This window comes from Eumetopias jubatus, unplaced genomic scaffold (assembly GCF_037043125.1).
Source record: "Eumetopias jubatus isolate StellerSeaLion01/CBP00866 unplaced genomic scaffold, mEumJub1_p1.0 scaffold_9, whole genome shotgun sequence".
Lineage (NCBI taxonomy): Eukaryota > Metazoa > Chordata > Mammalia > Carnivora > Otariidae > Eumetopias > Eumetopias jubatus.
Window position 1 is genome coordinate 39,811,875 of NW_028274815.1, and position 19,426 is coordinate 39,831,300.

At 40.8% G+C, this 19,426-nt stretch overlaps 2 protein-coding genes across 5 annotated transcripts in view; one reads left to right on the plus strand and one right to left on the minus strand.

Annotated features, from left to right (window-relative positions):
* Positions 1–14,320, minus strand: part of PTCD3 (pentatricopeptide repeat domain 3) — a 31,888-nt gene extending 17,568 nt beyond the window's left edge. For 3 of the 4 annotated variants that reach the window (XM_028122376.2, XM_028122375.2, XM_028122380.2), the window contains exons 1-7: positions 14,188–14,320; positions 12,374–12,426; positions 12,227–12,263; positions 7,650–7,695; positions 3,683–3,751; positions 3,186–3,290; positions 1,580–1,703 (exon numbers count right to left, since the gene is read on the minus strand). In XM_028122376.2, the coding sequence (XP_027978177.1) occupies positions 1,580–1,703; positions 3,186–3,290; positions 3,683–3,751; positions 7,650–7,695; positions 12,227–12,263; positions 12,374–12,426; positions 14,188–14,291 (538 nt within the window). In that variant the 5' untranslated portion in view covers positions 14,292–14,320. Of the gene's footprint in view, positions 1–1,579; positions 1,704–3,185; positions 3,291–3,682; positions 3,752–7,649; positions 7,696–12,226; positions 12,264–12,373; positions 12,427–14,098 lie in introns of all 4 variants that reach the window. The other variant, XM_088026434.1, reaches the window with a different exon arrangement.
* Positions 14,321–14,636: 316 nt separating this feature from the next.
* Positions 14,637–19,426, plus strand: part of POLR1A (RNA polymerase I subunit A) — a 75,089-nt gene continuing 70,299 nt past the window's right edge. Inside the window, exons 1-3 of the mRNA XM_028122421.2 lie at positions 14,637–14,801; positions 17,046–17,250; positions 18,647–18,796. Coding sequence (XP_027978222.1) covers positions 14,725–14,801; positions 17,046–17,250; positions 18,647–18,796 — 432 coding nt within the window. The 5' untranslated portion in view covers positions 14,637–14,724. The remainder of the gene's footprint in view (positions 14,802–17,045; positions 17,251–18,646; positions 18,797–19,426) is intronic.

A 19,426-nucleotide genomic window follows, 5' to 3' on the forward strand; every position in this document is an offset into this window, starting at 1 on the left:
GCCCTCACTGGAATCCTTGCCTAGAAATACTAGCATAAATGTCTTATTATAGTAGCTTTTAAAAAAGTGATACTCGGCGCCTGGGTGGCTCAGTCGGTTAAGCGACTGCCTTCAGCTCAGGTCATGATCCCGGTGTCCTGGGATCAAGCCCCACATCGGGCTCCCCCCGCTCCGCAGGGAACCTGCTTCTCCCTCTGCCTCTGCCTGCCACTCCCCCTGCTTGTGCTCTCTAATTAATAAAATCTTAAAAAAAAAAAGGTGATACTCAAAAACGTTATGTTCCCGTCTTGACACTAGGGAAAAAAAGGGAACAGGAAGTATTATTTTTCTAAAGAAAATATACTGATAATAAAAATGCCAATTGGGAAATTTAAAAGCTCATAAAAGAGCACGGCAGAGTGGAGAGAAGAGAGGCTATGGAGGGAAACTGGACTGGATGATCTTACTATCTCAGAACTGTGTATCCCTGGAAACTTACTTAATAACCAGCTTTCTTTATAAAATGATTATAAAACACAGAGCATAATAGAATTAAATTAAGTATGTGAAATGCCAAGCAAATTGTTTGGTACTTATTAGGGGCTTGTTAGTAAAACTTCCTCTAATCCCCCCCACGGTATAGTGGCTTGTTCTGTTACTCCGAGCTGTGGGTCTGACACGCCGTCTCTAGAACCGTTACTGAATGCCTGCATGTGCCTACAGCACAGGGTATGAAACTAAAGACCGGTCTGAGCACTAAGTACTTGAATGCAGTCTTAGCATTTACCATATTCAATGAGCAGAGGCAAAAGCCTCCCTAAATTATAATGTGCATCAGCAATTCATGTGTGTATCCAATGCCAGAGCAGACAACAAACCAAAATTCTCAAATCAAATACAGCTTTCTGTAAAGGTTTCTTGTGTTCGAGAATACACTGATTCAGTCCAGTTCCTATCTCTTCTGTGTTTGATTGCTTGTTATCCTAAGTCACTGAACAGCACTCTGGAGTCCACTAACTTACAATCCCGCTGCCTTTGATATCACTGCAGGTACATTCTTCCCCTGGTAGTGGACAAGCCATGCAGTTTAGATCTATTCCGCTAGAGGGTCATCCAGATCAAAGTCAGAGAGCCAGAGAATGAGAGACAGAAATTCTGAGAAATTAAGGGATTTTTTTCCAAGGCCACAGAGCTAATTAGTGTCAGAGTTAGAATCAGTATCCCAGTTCAGTTCAGTGCTCCTTCCTTTTTAAACATTCCTTTCTTGTCTATGTCTCCAAACATATTTAAAGAGTACAAGAAATCTGAATACAGTATGTACATGCCCAATGTTAAAAATGGAAGCCAAGGAAGAATGGCTCTATAATTTCTCTATCTGCTGCACAATACAGCCCAAGAGCACAGTAAACTAAGTTGCAACTCCATCTCACTGATTTCACTTATACTTTGAAAGGAAAGCTGAAGCAGAACTTGAAATACTATTAAATGTTAAAAGCATGAACACTGCATCAAGCAGAGATCCTTGTAACTTTTGCTCACAACCAGCAGGGTCATGTAACCACAGCCCACTTCCAAGCCCACGCTCCATGAACTGAGTCACCTGCTTGCAAGAGTTGATCAAACATGTCCACAGAAGCTTTGACTTTTTTGAGTTTGATTCTTTCCCTCAAGGCTGCTTCACTTATATCTTCAATCTGAGGTTCAAAGTACTCAGGCATTAAACACTAGGAAAAGAAAATGGCTAGTTACAACAAACAGGTAAAAGGGAGCAGGACTAAACTTTTATCACCAACACACCAAAATCAAACTTCACTGTCCCAATTCATTTTTCAAAACCAGGCACCAAGTGTAAATCTTCGTAGGGACTAGAACTTAAAAAAAAAAAAAAAAAAAAAAAAAATCGAAGAACCCCTCTAGGATCCAAAACAAGATCAATTAGCTATCTCCTAGCTCAGGGAGAATTTAAAAGCACCCCAAAATAAATAAATATTTAATTCATATCCAAAGAATCCGGTTTCCAACTAACTTCCCCACCCTCAAGTTGAACTTTTCTTGTCCCCTGCCGAAAACTACCCTTTCTCCTTTCCTTCCAATCTTGTTTCAATGTGTCAAGAGTATACCTGGTTTGCAAAGGCAGAAACCTTTCAGTCCTGAAGCTTCTTTCACTCTAAAAACACTGACCATCACCAAGGTATGCTGATTTTACCTCACTCACTAGTTTATTTCAATACTTATTGAATGCCTTTTTCTGCCAGGCACAAAGTGAGGCATTGGAGGCACAGATCGAAGTCCTTCTCTACCTCCAGGGTTCTCCGCATCTAACAGAGAAAGCAAGGAAGGAAGGAATCATAGCACAGCGGGAATGTAAATGACGAGCTCTGGAAGGTGTGACAGTGCTGTCTGTCAGGGAGGCAGGGACCCATGGAAGGCGTCAAGCGGAAGTGAGCTCATTAGCACAGAAGAGTATAACTGCTAATTAAAAACATCCAAGGGCTCGAGGGCCATCACTGCTGCTGTCCCCACATGGGACTCTGGCACTGTCACCTGCACAATCACACTGATCTCCTACTTTGTCACTGGGAGCTGCTGCTTGAGGAGGCTGTGCCTGGGTGCATGACTTTCAGGAAAAAAGGAGTCTGGGACACAAGCCTGAGGTTACTATCTCCACTAATAAAACCAGGAGGGCAGAGGTGCCTCTGTTCCGCTGGTCACTGTAACACCGGCACTGAGCACAATCGCTAACACGCAGCGTGCCGCACGACATTCACGCTTCATGACTACAGGACGCGGAGGTAGTTGGAAATACAATTTGGAGTTCAAAGCAAAAGGCAGAAGGGGTGACACACTCTAAAGAGAAACCAGGACACTGGACTATCAAAGTAGACGGATCTGGGCCAAGACCTCCACATTCAAGGGGTGGATAGAAAAGCTACTGAAGAAAACTGAAAAGAAGAGTCACAGAGGTAAAGACCTAAGATTCTGGCATCACAGAAGCCGAATAGGGAAGACAGGATGAGGAGCAAATACAGACAGGAGTTGAAAAAAAAAAAAAAAGTTACTAGTGTAAGCAAAGATAACCATACACATCAAAAGACTTCACCCAATACTGAGGACATTCAAGTGGCTACTGAAATATTAGCCATGAAAACGTGGTTTAATTTACATATACGTAGTAATACCCGAAAACCACTATTAGCTCTCCTTACCGGTATATGAGGTTCAGCTATGTCCTTCTGAAAGTACTTGGGATGGGAATTAATAATAAACTTTGCTGCATTCTCCCCAGACTTCTTTGCCAATAAAAATGAACGCTATATAAAGAAAAAGATTTAAACTAAGAGACAAAAATTGTACCCTCAGCAAGCCTCCCCCTCAAAGAATCCAACAATACATAGAAACCCAATTAGAAGTTAAATTACACATCATTATATATCCACCTCTGCTACCAAGTGTGACATTTTAGGTCACATCTTATATACAGCTTGGGGTACATAAAACCAGTACACTGAAACCGAGTGGACTGCTCCAGTGTCAAAGAGCCCTACGTATTAAATCCCAAATCCCTTCCACAGCCAATCTCTAAAACTTTGAAACTGTTACCTTTTCAAAGGTTTTTACACCAAAGCTAAATTCTGTATGCGTGGTTGCACCCAAACAAGCAAGATAAAACATAACGCTAGAAAAACTACATAAGAACACTCACAGATTCCACAGAGGATGTTGGTATGAGGTAAGGGTCATCCTGAAATGCGTAAGGGGCAGCTGTGATGTCCTATGAAGACACAGAAATCTCTTTAGATTTTTCACTAAGATCTTGAGCTTTGATGACCAAAAACTCCGTAAAATAAGTTTTAATTACATATGTAACACATACAGAAATTTGTGTGTGTATAGTGAAAGAAACCCCAATACCTCTACCATACTCTCAGCTCTGTCATTACACACCAAGCAAACAATGGCTTAAACCCCCATGACTACTTCTTAAGATTTGAGGGTGCTACCAGGAACTACTGATTTTTTAAACGAAAGATCCTCTGAATCAACTAGTATGGGCACCAGTGTCCTGCACTCCTTCAAAGCCTGGCCACTACCCACCCAAGAATCCCTCCTCCAAACGGAGGATACTGTTGTGCCCTCTGGGAAGGAGCAAACAGCAGCTTCTCCTGCGTCCTGTTGCCGGAGGTTCTATACATTTCTTCACACTGTTCGAAGAGGAGAACCCTGAACAAAACTCTTCAGTACCACTCACTGAAAACCCGCCCCGCAATTACTTTCTCTATTTCTCTCTTCTACTTTGGAACCGCCTTTCCTGGGCCTTCTGGGACCTTTGTTCCATAGGAAAAACTCACCCTATATCCAGAATTTCTCCTGACTGTCCCCTTCATGCCCTGTCTTACTTACTTGGACTCTCCAAGGGACAGCTTCCCTGCAGCTCTCAAGGGAAGGCTGCTCATACCTAAGGCCTGGAGGTAGGATTTTTTGGGGGGCGGGGGGGGGTCTCAGCTTCCTGCTGCCACTTTCAAAACCCAGATCCCTTCATACTCATGGGAGGCTCATTTCACCCAGTCATGTCACTCTACTAAATGAGGCAGTCATGTAATGGTAAACCAGAGGTGGCAGTTCTAGGTTAGTTGCCCCGGACTACTCACTCCTTGATTACAAACTAGTGCCTGGCTCTGGTTCTGATCCTCTAAACCACCGACACCTGTTTAGGGCCTCTAGTCTTGGTGACATGCTGGACTTCTTTTAACTTACTAGACTTATTCTTCCTATTTATCTCCCAATTTCCCTCCCTCCACGATTTCCAAGTCCTCCATGGTCTGTGTGAAAAAATTCCACTCTGGCCCTGGAGCTCAGATGCCTCGAACCAAATGGATCCCCAAAGTGAACTTTCCTGAAGCTACTACCTGTCCTGTCTTCTCTCAGTGAATGGTACTGACCGCTCTGCAGTCCAACCTGTAGATCCTTCCATTCAACTGAGCTATCATCAGATCCAACCGACAATTCCTTAACTTCCCCTACCGACTCTACTGTCCCTTATCCCAACTGCCATGGCCATGGTTCAGTGTCTTCCTATTATTTATAGAGCACCTCCTATGTGCCAGGCATTTTTCTAGCTACAAGGGAGACAATAAGATCACCCCCTACCCCAATAAAGCTTACAGTCTAGTGGGGGGGGAACCTCCAGAAAGTAAAAATAAACAATATGTAGTGAATTAAAAACAGATAACTGCTATGCAGAAAAATGAAGTAGAAAAAGGGACAAGTAGCAGATCTACAACCTAAGTGGGATGGTCAGGGAAGGCCTCACTGAAAAAGTGACACTGAGGCAAGGAGCTAAGCAGGTGAGGGAGCAAGTAATGTGAGTATTCAGGCAGAACGAACAGCAAACCCTAGACCCTGAGGCAGAAGTGTGCCTGCTGGGAAACTGAGAATTAGCCAGGAGGCCCTCGAGGCTTGGGTAGGGCCCACGGGAAGACAGCAAGAGACGCTGTCAGAGAGATAATGTGGGGGTGGGGAGGATCATGGGAGGGCCTTAGGAGCCCTCATACAGACTTCAGTTTTTACCCCAATTATGACAAATGAGAGGCCACTTGAGTTCTCAGGAAGGAGTGACGTGATCCAGTATTTTACTGGGATCATTAGGGCTGCCTAACTGTGAGCAGTCTGCGGGGAGCTTGGGCAGTGAAGAGAGAGCTGTGATCAGTCCAGGGCAGTAAGAGATGATGATGATGACTTAGATGACTAAAGCCGTCGTGGTGATGATGACAAGAACTTAAAATCTGATAATGTGTAGAAAGAGTTACCAGGCTGGTGACTGCTGTCCTTAGAAAGGTCTGCTTGCAAGGCTTGTCCTTGGCTGGCACCTGGAAACCTGGATTTGGGAGGGTTCCCACCATCCCCAGTACTGATAAGATTGGCTCACTGTGCCTAAACTGTTTGTACAAATGTGGCTTACAGTGAACTCCTGCCTTCCTTCTGAAAGTTTGGAATTCTGATATGTGCCAGGCACAGGGTGCCCATGTGGCCAGACACCAAAAAAACCTCTGGGTCCTGAGTTCCTAATGAGCTTTTGTGGCAAATGTTTCACACGTGCTGTCACAAGTTGGCTAGAGGAATTGAACGTGTCCTGTGTGACTCCACTGGGAAAGGACTCTTGGAAACTTGCACCTGGTTTCTTCTGGATTTCACTCCATGTGCCTTTTCGCTTGGTCGACTTTGCTTTGTATCCTTTTTCTATAATAAATCATAGCTGTAGGACTATATGCTGAGTCCTGGGAGTCCTCCTAGCCAATCACTGAACCAGGGGGTGGTCTTGGGACTCCATGCACATGTATCTTGAAGGAAGAAACAAAGGATTTAATGTGCAGCGTAAAAGAAAGACGAGGCACAGGTAACCCCTAGGGTTTTGACACGAGCAATCAGAATAATGGAGCTGCTGTTGAGGAGACGGCAAAGGTTTGGGTTTGGACATGTTAGTTTTAGGATCTTTATGCTACATTAAAGTTGAAAGGTTTCCCATCTCCACAGGACTGTCTTTTCTAAAATCTGGTTACTATACCACTGCTTAAAACTCTTCAGAGGACCTGAGTGCCCAGCGCAGCATTCATCATCTTGCCTATTTCTCATTTCCCCACCCTTCAAACCCTCCACTCCTACGCGCCGACGACGCGTTCCGTGCCTTTGTGCCTCTACGCACCGTGCCGCCTCTGCTAGGAATGCCCTTTCCCACCACAGTAGCCTTGCCGCTCACCTTCCTAGCAGCAATCCAATTATCAGCTCCTCTGGAAGTCCTTCCCCAGCCTGGGTTCCATACCCTCTTCTCAGTGCTCCTTCCTGCTCCCTCTCTAGGAACTGTGCAAGGGCTGAGTTTATTCTACATCCCGCACAGTGCCTGGTAAGCATCAGAAGGGTGCAATATGTGGTTACTGAATGAGTAAGTGACTAGACCTTGGATTTTAAGGGCCCAAACCTAGACAAATCAGACAACTGCACACGTAATTCTACAACTTCTTTGATTTGAAGGCCATTCTCATTAAAAAACTGGGTGTAGAGATTACTTAAAAGAAAAAAAAAGTTCCATTTCTGAGGCATTTACCAAGGTTTCAGTTTATCTCTCAGACTACAAACTTGTTTTTGAATTGTCAACAGAGCAAGTTATTGACAAATATCTCACTAAAATGGTTGCAGTAATAATAAAATAGCCAGCATTTAAGGAGCATTTCTTTTGTGCTAGGCACTGCCCTAAATCCCTTAATTATGTACTAATTCTCACTATAACCTTGAAGTCTGATGCTATAATTAATCCCCACTTTATAGATAAACACACAGAAGCGTCAAGAGATAAAATAACTTTTTGATGCAGATCACAAAGCTAATTGCTCAGCTATGAAACAAAACACTGGCTCCAAGACCCACATTCTTGCATCATTTACAGCATGGTAGATACAGTACTTCTCAAAGTTGGTCTACAGATCACTTGCATTACACTTCACACCCAAGCCAAAAAAAAAGAATTTGAAGATAAAAGACTTGCGCCTAAGTCAAGGACTTTCAGAGCCAGTTCCTTTAAAAGCTTAGTTTCCCCATTTGTCACATGAATGGACTGGATTAGATCATTTCTAAGAAACTTTCAAGACCCACAACAAAAACCTAAAATTCCTACTTACCCTATTCACTGTGGACGCAAGTGCTTGAAGAACAGCCACTTTATCCCTAAGAACAAGAACCACAAGTTGACCCATGTCAGGGATTTCCATACCCACAAAATGAACAAGTGATTCCACTCTCAGTATGGATTGGCCAAAAAAAAGTTCAGGTCTCAACTAAAGCCAGTTCTTTCTTCTCAAGATCACTAGAAAAACAAGCTAGAAAATGAGAGAACTGTCCTATTCTTTTGCCTAAAGGTGGGTAGTACATGTTCCTGCTATACTTTGCCTACCCTCTCCGGCATTGTCCACCATACCATCTCCAAAGGGCCAGCGAGTCCCACTCCTAGCTCATAAAACTATCTACCCCGAATCTTACCTCGTCCTAGCCATTTTCCTACGCATTCTTTTTTTTAAGATTTTATTTTAAGATTTATTCTTAAATATCTCTATTTAAATGGGGCTCAAACTCAGGGGCCCCATTTTCCTATGCATTCTTACTGCACTTTCTGGGCTACTCTTGCTTCTTTTATCTAAAGTGGTGGCTTTTTTTTTTTTAAGTGGTGGCTCTTAACTCAGCTATATATGAGAATAAATCAGAAGATGCACTCTGGACTCCCTGAATCAAATCCTCCAAGTTCCATGGAGAACTGTCACATTCTTACTGAACTCCTGGATGATTCTGCTGTACTCTCCTCATTCAGAACCTCTCAATTATATACCCTTTATAAAAATTTCAAACCAGCTGTCCACTGTGCTATGGGTGGAGACCCTCACTAACTACTGGAAAAAGAGATTTCACCGAACAGACAAACCAAGATAATTTGTTTACAAATATATTTTTATTCCTGTTACATTTTATGTGTTTCATTTCCAAAAGTGAAGTAAATTTAATAAACCAAAAGCATTTTTCTAAAAAAAAGCTTAACATAATATTTATAACATAAATCATTTCAAACAGACAAAACATACAGGAAATTTTGTATCAAGACTGAATAATTTCCTGATGTGTATAAAATCCACTGGGTTATCTATCCATTTTTAAAAATCACACTTATGTAATTCCATGGAGACAAAGACATCCTCTCATCTCTTAGCATTCCATAAAGTTTACATTAGCACGTATGTCTCATCAAGTCAACATATCCTCCTAACATACTGAACAAAGGACAGAAGAAAATTATGACATTCAGATTACTCACTAGTTCTCTTTTTAAAAAAGGGTTATTTTAAAAAGCAACCTCAATGGATACATTATCCCTAAAAAATAAATTAGAACATTACAGGTTATGGTGTCATCTTGTGAACCCCCCCCCTCACTCTGGGTTTGGTATTTACTTAATTCTCTACATCCAATGTGGGGCTCAAACTTACAAGCCTGAGATCAAGAGTTGCATGCTCTACTGAGTGAGTCAGCCAGGCACCATAAGTTTGGTTTTTGTATTTCCAGAACTTTTAAAGTACTTTCTCTCTCTCTCTCTCTCTCTCTCTCACACACACACACACATACTGTCATTCTATACATTTGCTTATGTAAATTTGTATTATCCATGTTACTACATATAAATCTAATTAATTCCTTTAAATGATAACCACTTCTCATTATCCACTTATTTATCTATGGCCGTTTAGACTGTCTCAACTTATTATTATTCCCAAGTTATAAAAAACATGTCTCTGGGGCGCCTGGGTGGCTCAGTTGGTTAAGCGACTGCCTTCGGCTCAGGTCATGATCCTGGAGTCCCGGGATCGAGTCCCACATCGGGCTTCCTGCTCAGCAGGGGGTCTGCTTCTCCCTCTGGCCCTCTTCCCTCTCGTGCTTTCTATCTCTTGTTCTCTCTCTCTCTCAAATAAATAAATAAAATCTTTAAAAAAAAAACAAAAAAAACATGTCTCTGGATTTATGCAAGTGTTCCCCTAGAATAGCTAATCAATAAGGTATACACATTTTAAATTGATTTGGCAAACTTTCCTCCAAAGTATTAATCCAATTGAGTGCCCTATCAACACATATATCTGAGCATCCATTTCTCCACATCTTCTCGGTGCCAATCTAACAGTTTTTTTGTTTTGTTTTGTTCTTAAATGTGGGGCTTGAACTCATGACCCTGAGATCAAGAGTCAAATGTTTAACCAACTGAGTCACCCAGGTACCCCTCTAATAAGTTTTAGTATCTATTTCTTTTAGGACCCAGTTGCCTATGCATTGATTATAACTGGACTCCCTGTCATCCCTAAAATCACTATACAATTCAAATTAACCTGTTCACAACACTGCCTTTATCACATCACATTCATCTATGAAAACGCACAATGACCCTGTATAATTTGTTAAAGTCTTCTAAGTTACCTGAGTGATCTAGGAAATCACTCTTAAAAAAGTGACACATATCTAAAATAAGGCCAACAACAATTTGTAGTCCTTACGGCTTCTTCCAGGTCTAAAAGCCTAAATTCCCGAGCAAAGAAATCATCACTTTCTCTGTAAGGAAACAAATAGTATTTTTTTACTTTATAGGTCACAGAGACTCTGTTGTATGTTATGCCAGTATAGCATAAAGGTAGCCACAGACAACATTAGCAAATGAGGCTACACTCCAAAACAATTTTAGTTGACACTGAAATTTAAAATTCATGTAATTTTCACATGGTCATGAAGGTCTTTTCACTTTTTTCAAGTATAAAAAAATGTAAAAACCATTCTTGGTTCCTGGGCTATATAAATAAATGGGCCCCAGTTTACTGACCAATGCTCTATATCAAGCTACCTAATTCCCTTATTCTAACAGCATTTTTCACAGGATTGTCTGCTTGGCCTCTTCCTACGAGCAAATATGTCACGGTCATGTCCCACTCTACCTTACTGTTATCTGTTTCTGTAGGTCTCATACTTTAAGGGTTCACAAGAATACCTACAGGGATATGCATTTAAAAAAAAAATTCCCTGGTGATTCTGATTCCAACAAAATAACCTTACTCCTTTAAGGCACAAGTAAATTTCTACATTTTCAATAAAACTCCCCTTGATTAGTGTAATACAATTATTGATTATATCATATCCTGTGTGCCTCCAGCGACGTGTATAAAATTAGTACTTATGTAAGATGTAAAACATAAAATATGCATGTGACTCAACTATATCATAAACCGTCTGAGCACATCCTCCAAATTTTCCCTCTTTTGTATTCCCTGTAGTACCTTCCTCAGGCACAGAGGCACAGTGGGTTAGTAAAGTGCTTTGGACATGAATGCCATTCAAGAAAGTGCATCATTTATAGATACAAATCAATTCTCCTGAACTCAATGTATACAGCTGACCCTTGAACAAGGGGTGCCAACCAACTCCCGTGCCCTTACAGAGTCAAAAATCCATGTGTTAACTTCTGACTCTTCCCAAACTTAATAGCCTGTTGACTGAAGGCTTTCTGATAACATGAACAATTAATGCATATTTTGTATGTTAAGTGTGTTACACGCTGTATTCTTATAAACAAAGTAAGCTAGAAAAAAAATTTTTTAAGAAAACCGTAAGGGGCGCCTGGGTGGCTCAGTCGTTAAGCATCTGCCTTCGGCTCAGGTCATGATCCCAGGGTCCTGGGATCGAGCCCCGCATCAGGCTCCCTGCTCGGCCAGAAGCCTGCTTCTCCCTCTCCCACTCCCCCTGCCTGTGTTCCCTCTCTCGCTGTGTCTCTCTCTGTCAAATAAATAAAATCTTAAAAAAATAAAATAAAACCATAAGAATACTGTACTGTATTTACTGAAAAACATAATGGACCCACGCAGTTCAAATCCATGTTATTCAAGGATCAACTGTAATTTATATAAAAAAAAAGTTATACCCCAGAACTTTAAAATAGTGATTTTCTGAGAGCTATGTGGAAGGCTCTATTCAAATGCTCCTTTATTCCTTTGAGCCTGGTGCTGTTGTTATACACGTTTTACTATGGGATAGATAGGTTAAGTAACTTGCCTCTGAGTAGTGATTGCTGGTAATTTTATTTCCTTCTTGCATTTAGCCGCCCCCAATAGTTATTACTTCTGTAATTTAATAAAGTCTTTTTTTTTTTAAATGAACTTGAGTCTTCAAGGTCTACCTGGAGAATACCTGGCTTTTTGAGGGTCATAAAATGCATTCAAAATCATTACTATAAAAATTCTGTGGAGAAGTTTCAGTTCTCCCATAGTCAACAAATGTTGAATAAGGCAATTTATTCAAAGATCTACCTAGTTAGCTGAAAAAGACTAAACTCTGTCCACACTATATTATTTTACTTTTTTAAAGACTGTAAGGATAACACTTCTGTCTGGTCTCTCAACCTGCTAAGAACTTCCTTAAATGAAAAAAAAAGTTATTCTAATAATGACGATCATTATTACTTAACTATTAACCAAAACTCAGTTCAGAAGATCTACGTAAATCTCATGCCCCGTTCACTCACTACTCTCCACCTTCCTCTTTATGTTCTTTTTCATCTCCCAAGTTTTTCTCCCATCAGCTATTTTGTCTCGAGGAATGCTCTCTATTTTTCTTCATGTCACTGCCTCCTTACCTACAAATGTTTTGCACTCAGTCACTTGAATGAACACTGAATACTCACCAAGTTTTCTTTTTTGGAATGACCACTTCTCCAATCCCTTAATTTGAAAAATAAAACAAAAGTAAATTGGTTTCCCAATACTACTACTACAAATAAGTGCGATTTGTTAACACAGAAACGGAATTATTTCAGTATATTTTTATATACCTGTTACGTTAGCTCCTTCAACCTTTGGGACGGTTGCACTTCCAGAATAAAATCTGCAAAAAAATAAAAGCCCTAAAGTAATACTCATTAATGAGGTTTCCATTTCACCTCCACCTATGTGCATTTTGAACCCAAATTTTCCAATTGTCATGGATCAAAATAACTGAATGATTCATGTCAATGTACACTGAGAAGACATGGCCTGAACAGCAAGTTCAAAACCATTACAAAATAGATACAAGATACAGACACAATATGGTCAACATTTTTTAATCAATCTTTTCAATCAATTTCAATCAATCAATCAAAAAATTTCAATAGCCCTTGAACCACTGAAGTAGCTGATCTGAAATATAACGGACTTTCAACTTTGGTAATCTAAAATACTGAGGTCAAGAGGGACGACTTTATGGGCTCCTGATTTTATATGAATAACACCCTAATGATGATAAGAGTACCCCACTTAAAGCAATTATGATAAATTATTAAGCTAAGATCATCATGGGCTTTCATCCCACTTCATTCAACAATCAGGAACTTGCCAAATATGTACATCCTAATTTAAATTTCAAACTGCTGATATCATTTTTTATCCGAAATATAGAACCACTGACTCATGACTGAGTTTTAAAATGTTCTAGTAACACTAAGAAATAGTCAAAATATCACACAGTCATGTGCACTATTATCTTGTGTATTCCTTTCCTACATGGCATTGGTACCATTCCTAAAATTGCCAGAATGTGATCAGATAGAAAATTCACTTCCTCTACTGGTATCTGGTCTCAAGCATCATTTGAAAACGATACTTTTCTGCTAAGGATCAATTTCAGAGAGGGATCAACTCTTTCAAATCACACTGTCTCTCCTGACATTATGATATAGTGACCACTGTTGTCCTGTGGGTAAATGCTGAGGGAGAGATGCTGCTGTCAGGCAAAGGAAATGAATAGAAAAATGTCAACAGTGGTGCTACCAGGAAAAGGATTGGGAGGGACAGCAGCATTAAGACTTCTACAGTACTAGGTGGAGCATCTTCTCCTTTTTTGAGAAGTTGCATGAAGGTATTGCATATAAGACGTATATCTGAAGTTACACAGCTCACTTATTCCTCACCATTTTTTGGATGGTTATTACTAGCTGCAGTCTACAAAAGAGAAAATCTGTCTATTAATCAACTAAAAAAATGGCACAAACATCGAATCCAAAATTGGGGTTTTCCCAACTTTTCATTACAAATTACTGACTATTTCCACACCACCACTGTAATTAGTGAAAAAAAAATTAAATACATACTCTCAGGTGTGACAATCACAGCAATCCAAAGGCTGTGCTCAAATCTTTTAGACTTCCTTGTTTTTATGAAAACCTGGATAATTTCTTTGGCCAACCATCCCCACAACACGCAGCACACAGTGGCCCTCATAAACTGCCTTTAATTTGGGAAAATCTTCAGATATCCCCGTTTGATAAAAATGAGTAAGGGCGCATACTTTTCTATTTTTAAAACCTGGGGTTGCTACTAGCCACATTCACTAAAACGCAATCTCCACGAGAGCAGGATCCTAATCTTGCCGACAGTTCTTAATTCTAGGATAAGCCAACCACCCAATAAATAACGCCGTAACACATGAGTCTCAAGCCCCTTTTCCAGGACTCCAGCTCCGCATGTCGGGCTAACCACGCGGCTGCGAAATTGCGCAGGCGCATCCCACTCCATTGTACCTAGCTCCCCAGTTCTCAAGGAAAAGCTGACACAGAGGACGAAGTTGGCCAGGGGGGTCTTTCTCTTGGATTCTCCATGCGTCTCTTACCTGCAACTGGGAGTCTGTCCACACGGACCTGCCCGCTGACCCCTTAAGGTCAGGCAAAGCTTGCAGCGGAACCGCAACCAAAGATTCGTCGCGACCGCCGCCATCTTTGGCTTCGTGTACCATGCTGGGAAAGCGTGACCTCGACCTTCAGGATCACCAAAAGAGGGGGCGGGGAATAGCTCGGCTATTGGCTGAGATGGAACAAGACAAAAGCGATCAAGAATTAGGTTAAAAAAAGCTCGTGGTTTGAAAGACTTTGTTACGGAAGTTAAGGGCTCAAAACGCCCCGTTTTCCTCGGAGAAATTTTCCGAAACTATTATTTTAGTGACTTATATGTCTTGAGCGAAAGTCATCAAATTACTTCCCCCCCCTTCAGTGGAAGTGGTCTCGTCCACGTAAATCTCAAACCAGCGAGCTTTCCTCGAGCGCAAGCGCATTTTAAATCACATGGTAGCTGCCTGCCTGAGGCTGAGTTAAGTTGCCGGTGGTGATTGGAACTTCTCTTTGGGTGTCAGAACTCGAAACTTACCTGGAGGATGTTGGGCTCAAAGAACATGCCCTGGCGGAGGCTGCAGGGCATTTCCTTCGGGATGTATTCGGCCGAAGAACTCAAGTAAGGAGTTGGTGGGAAGCATGCAGAGTCTGCATGTTGAGGTCGGCGCCGTAAACTACTGTTCCCAAAAGGTCTTGCGCTCAGTTTATCTTCTGAGTCAGTGGTTGTCTGGCGCGTGGCCTTTTGGGACTCGTAGTTCCAGAAACGTCTTGGGTTGGCGTGCACTGCTTAGAACCCAGGGGGGCTAGATTAGAATTTGAGTTGGGGAGGAGGTTCCCAGGTTGCAACTTTAGCTTCCATCAGTTTCTTTGGTAATTAACCAGCGTTTGTGGAGTTGTAACGTCTCTGATGTGGTTAATTAAAAACATAATTAGTCAAAATGGTTATCCTTAAGACTCATTGAAAGCGACGACTTTTCTTTGCTAGGACCCTTTATATTCTTTGCTTAGTTACTAAATCAAGGGGACTCTCTTAAGTCCTCATTTTGATCACCATAGCATTTGGCAGTCTTGACCACACCCTCGGAACTCTCTTTATTTGCAGGACCTTACTGTTTTCGGGTTCTTTTATTTGTGTGAGAAGGAGAGTGACACGGGTACAAGGTTTCTCTTAGTGGGGATGAAAATACTCTGTAAATAGACTGGTGATAATTGTACAACTCTAAATATGCTAAAAACCATTGAGTGTACACTTTAAAAGGATGAATTGTGTAATATGTGGGTTATATCTCAACAGAGCTGTTAAAGAATGTTTAAACCTTTAATGTGAAAAATAACAAAAGCCAAATTATAAACTGGGAAAAGTATTTGCCACCATTAATGTCCTCATGTGTGAGGAGCTCATATAGTACAGCAATGACAACATTAAGATTTCAATTCAAAATAAGTAAAGGACTAAAACAACTTGAAAAAATATAATAAAAAATTAATGTGAGAGTGGAGTAGCATTTGTCCACCTGAAATTTGGAAAGATTTTTTTTTTTTAACAATTTTTTTTTTTTTTTTTTTTTAAGTAGGCTCCATGCCCAACGTGAGGCTCAAACTCACAGCCCTGAGATCAGCAGTCGCCTGCGCTACTGACTGAGCCAGCCACGAGCCCCTGGAAAGATTTTTAAGTGCTAAGATTCAGTGCTACTGAAGACAGGCAATCAATATTAGCCCACCTTTTCTAGAATGGAAAGTAGTAGAATATGTCAGGAGTTTCAAACATTTTGCACCCTTTGTTCAGGGATTCCACTCCACTGAGGAAATAATTACATTTTTAGGACATAGTTAAAGTTTGAAGTATCTTGTGCAAAAATCTTTATGCAGATAAGTTTCATAAGCTTATTTAAGATAGAGTTTAGTTAAATGAATTACTAATTGCCACATAATGAAAGATTTTATAACTCTTAAGGACTATGTTTCTGAAGAATTTTAGTGACATGAAAACACTCATTTAACGCTAAGTGAAAATAGATAAATGCAATGCTAGAAATACCAAATGATCCCAGCTGTGTTTCTAAAAATATTTCCAAAGAGATATGTCTATGAATGTTATCAGTTTTTTTTTCTAGGTTGTGAGATTTGGATAATTGTCTTTATTTCCAAAGTCAAAAAAAACTTAAAAAGCACATTTGGCATGAGTGTACTTTGGTAAAAGTAGTTAGGTGTCCTTTGGGAGCCCCCTTTAAACCAAACATAAAATATTGGGATGAAACTTCTAGTGAAACAGGTTACACTTCTCAAAGTTTTGCATATTTGTGTTTAACTTCAATTTACTACTTCTGCACGCAGGGATTATTGGGTTATCTTTTCTTTATTGACCTATGTGGGCTTTGGAGTTAAGTGTGGTCCATGTCCTGCCTCTGTCCTCTCCCCATCCTGGCTGTGTTACCTGGATTAAATCACCTAACTGTTCTGACCCTCAGTTTCCTCCTCGGAAAAATGCATATAGTGATGCCCCTTTCAGAGGGTTAAAGTCAGACTAAATGCTGTTTGTAAAGCATGTAGCATGTGTAGGTACTTACCTTATTTGTAGGCAGTCTCCATTGTACTCAGTGCAAGATTTGCACTAAATCTGTCTTTAAATATTTTACCACTCTTACCTGTTAAGCATGTATTTATCCAGCAGCTGTTGTATGCAGGCTCTAAGTGTTGAGCTGCAGTGGTGAGCAAGGCATACACAGATTCTACACTCTGAAGCTGTCAGCATGTCTGAGGAAACAAACATGAAATCATCATTTAACCCCGAAGCACCAAAGAAGAAACATCCGAGAAGTTGGGTAACCTTAGTTTTCCCTTGGTCTTTCTTTTATCTCCTTAGGAAATTAAGCGTTAAGTCCATTACAAACCCTCGTTACCTGGACAGCCTGGGGAACCCGTCGGTGAACGGCCTGTACGATTTAGCTTTGGGCCCTGCGGATTCCAAAGAGGTGTGCTCCACCTGCGTGCAGGACTTCAACAACTGCTCTGGCCACCTGGGCCACATTGAGCTTCCGCTCACGGTGTACAACCCTCTCCTCTTTGATGTATGTTCTGCCCTGGGCTGCTCTGTCTGTGTGGGGTTCGGGGCTGCTGGTGGCATTTGTGAGTGCCACTACAGGTGTCCAAGTAGACATATTCTACTACCTTCCACTCTAGAAAAGGTGGGCTAATATTAATTGCCTGTCTTCACTAGCACTAGCTCTAGCCACAGAGTTAAAGTGCTCTCTACCATGAGATTTAAAACCTTGAGGAGCCAAATCCAATAAATCCAACTTGGCCTATAGCCCTAACTAAATGAATTTCAGTTTGATTCCAGTTGAGAAGAACCACAGCTTGGTTCTGTTCACAAGGGAAAAAGCATTGGAATGCATCCCCTACACCTGAGATTTCAGTGGCTTCGTGTCCTTCAGAAATCTGGGCAAAGCCTCCCTGACAATAGGACTTCTGGAGTAGTCCAAGCCTTCCCTGAGCTCTTCTAATGAATTTGTAGGCTTTTGCTTGGTTGCAAGAAGAGCAAAGCCCAGAAGGCCAGCCAGTGAGCTAAGTATGAGGCTCCTGTCTAGAGTCCTACTTGTGTATTTTCAGCTTTTTCTGTCAGTTAACCTAGCCTCCAGGATTTGTTTTAAAACTCTACAGATGACAGTATTTGTGATTTTTTTTTTCTGTTAATCGTATTGAGAAAAGAATTGTCTTAAATACGGTATTTAGTTAAATACCAAATATTTAACTAAACTTAAGTTTGGTATATATTTAAATACTAAATATTTTGAATATTTAATGTTTCATTTATCTATTTAAAGATTTTATTTTTAAGTGATCTTTACACCAAACATGGGCCTGGAACTCACAACCCCCAGATCAAGAGTCCCATGCTCCACTGACTGCGCCAGCCAGGTGCCCCTTAAATATTAAATATTTTAAATGAAATATGTAAATACTAAAATTAGTATCTGGTACTTAGTTAAATAAAATGAAAGTAGCTCCCTACCTCAGACCCAGAGTAAATTTCAACTTTTAAGGGATGAAAATGAAACGATAAGAAATATACAGGAATATTTATCTAGTTCATAGGGTCACAGAGGCCTTTCCAGGTATATCAGGGGAAGTGGAATTTTTTTTTTTTTTAAGATTTTATTTATTTAGAAAAAGTTTGTGCACACACATGAGCCTGGAGAGGGGCAGAGAGAAAGGAAGAGAATCTTGAGCAGGCTCCCCGCCGAGTACAGAGCCCCACGTGGGGCTGGATCCCATGACCCTGAGATCATAACCTGAGCCAAAATCAAGCGTTGGACATTTAACTGACTGAGCCACCCAGGTGCCCCAGAAGTGGAATTCTCGAATAAACTATCTACATAAAAACAAAAATCTTAAATACGTTGAAAATTACCTTGATTATTATGTCTCTTTCTAATTATCCTGCTTTTTCTTCCCTCTCTTCAGAAACTCTACCTGCTGCTCCGGGGCTCCTGTTTAAACTGTCACATGCTGACCTGCCCCCGGGCTGTGATTCACCTCTTAGTCTGCCAGCTGCGAGTTCTGGAAGTGGGTGCCCTACAAGCAGTCTACGAGCTTGAGAGAATTCTGAACAGGGTAGGTGGGTGGTGGCTGTCATGGAAATCAGGCGAGCCAAAGCAGTAGGAACAGACCTGTTTGTGTGTTGTCCCTAGACTTGTCATCGTAATAGTCACCAGAATGTTTGATCTTTACATCTTACAACAACGTACCAATAGCTAGGTGTGAAAACATGAAGCCATAAGAGAAATTGAAGAAATGTTAGCGAAAACAACATTGAAATACCATTTTACCTATCAGTGAGTTTTTTTTCTGGACCTGGGAGCCAGTGGAGGCTTATGCATTGCTTTGGATAGTTACATTTCTTTTGTCTGTTTTAATGCAGAAAATTGTTTTTCATGGTATTGACATTTTTTGAAAACTCAAAGCCAGTTGTCTTGTAGGACTTCTCACATTCAGGATTTGTCTGATTATTTCCTCACTAGATTCACATTTTGGTAGGAATACAGCCTGTACCATGTGAGGTACATTGTACTGTGTCGTTTCAGGAGGCACATGCTGCCAGGTGGTTTTATTATTGGTAATGCTGAGTTTGATTCCTTGGATAAGATGGGGACCACCAGATCTATCATAGAGACATTTTTCTCTTTGCAATACAAAATTCCTTCAGATTTTCTGGTGCTAGTATTAAGTATCTTATGTAAAATT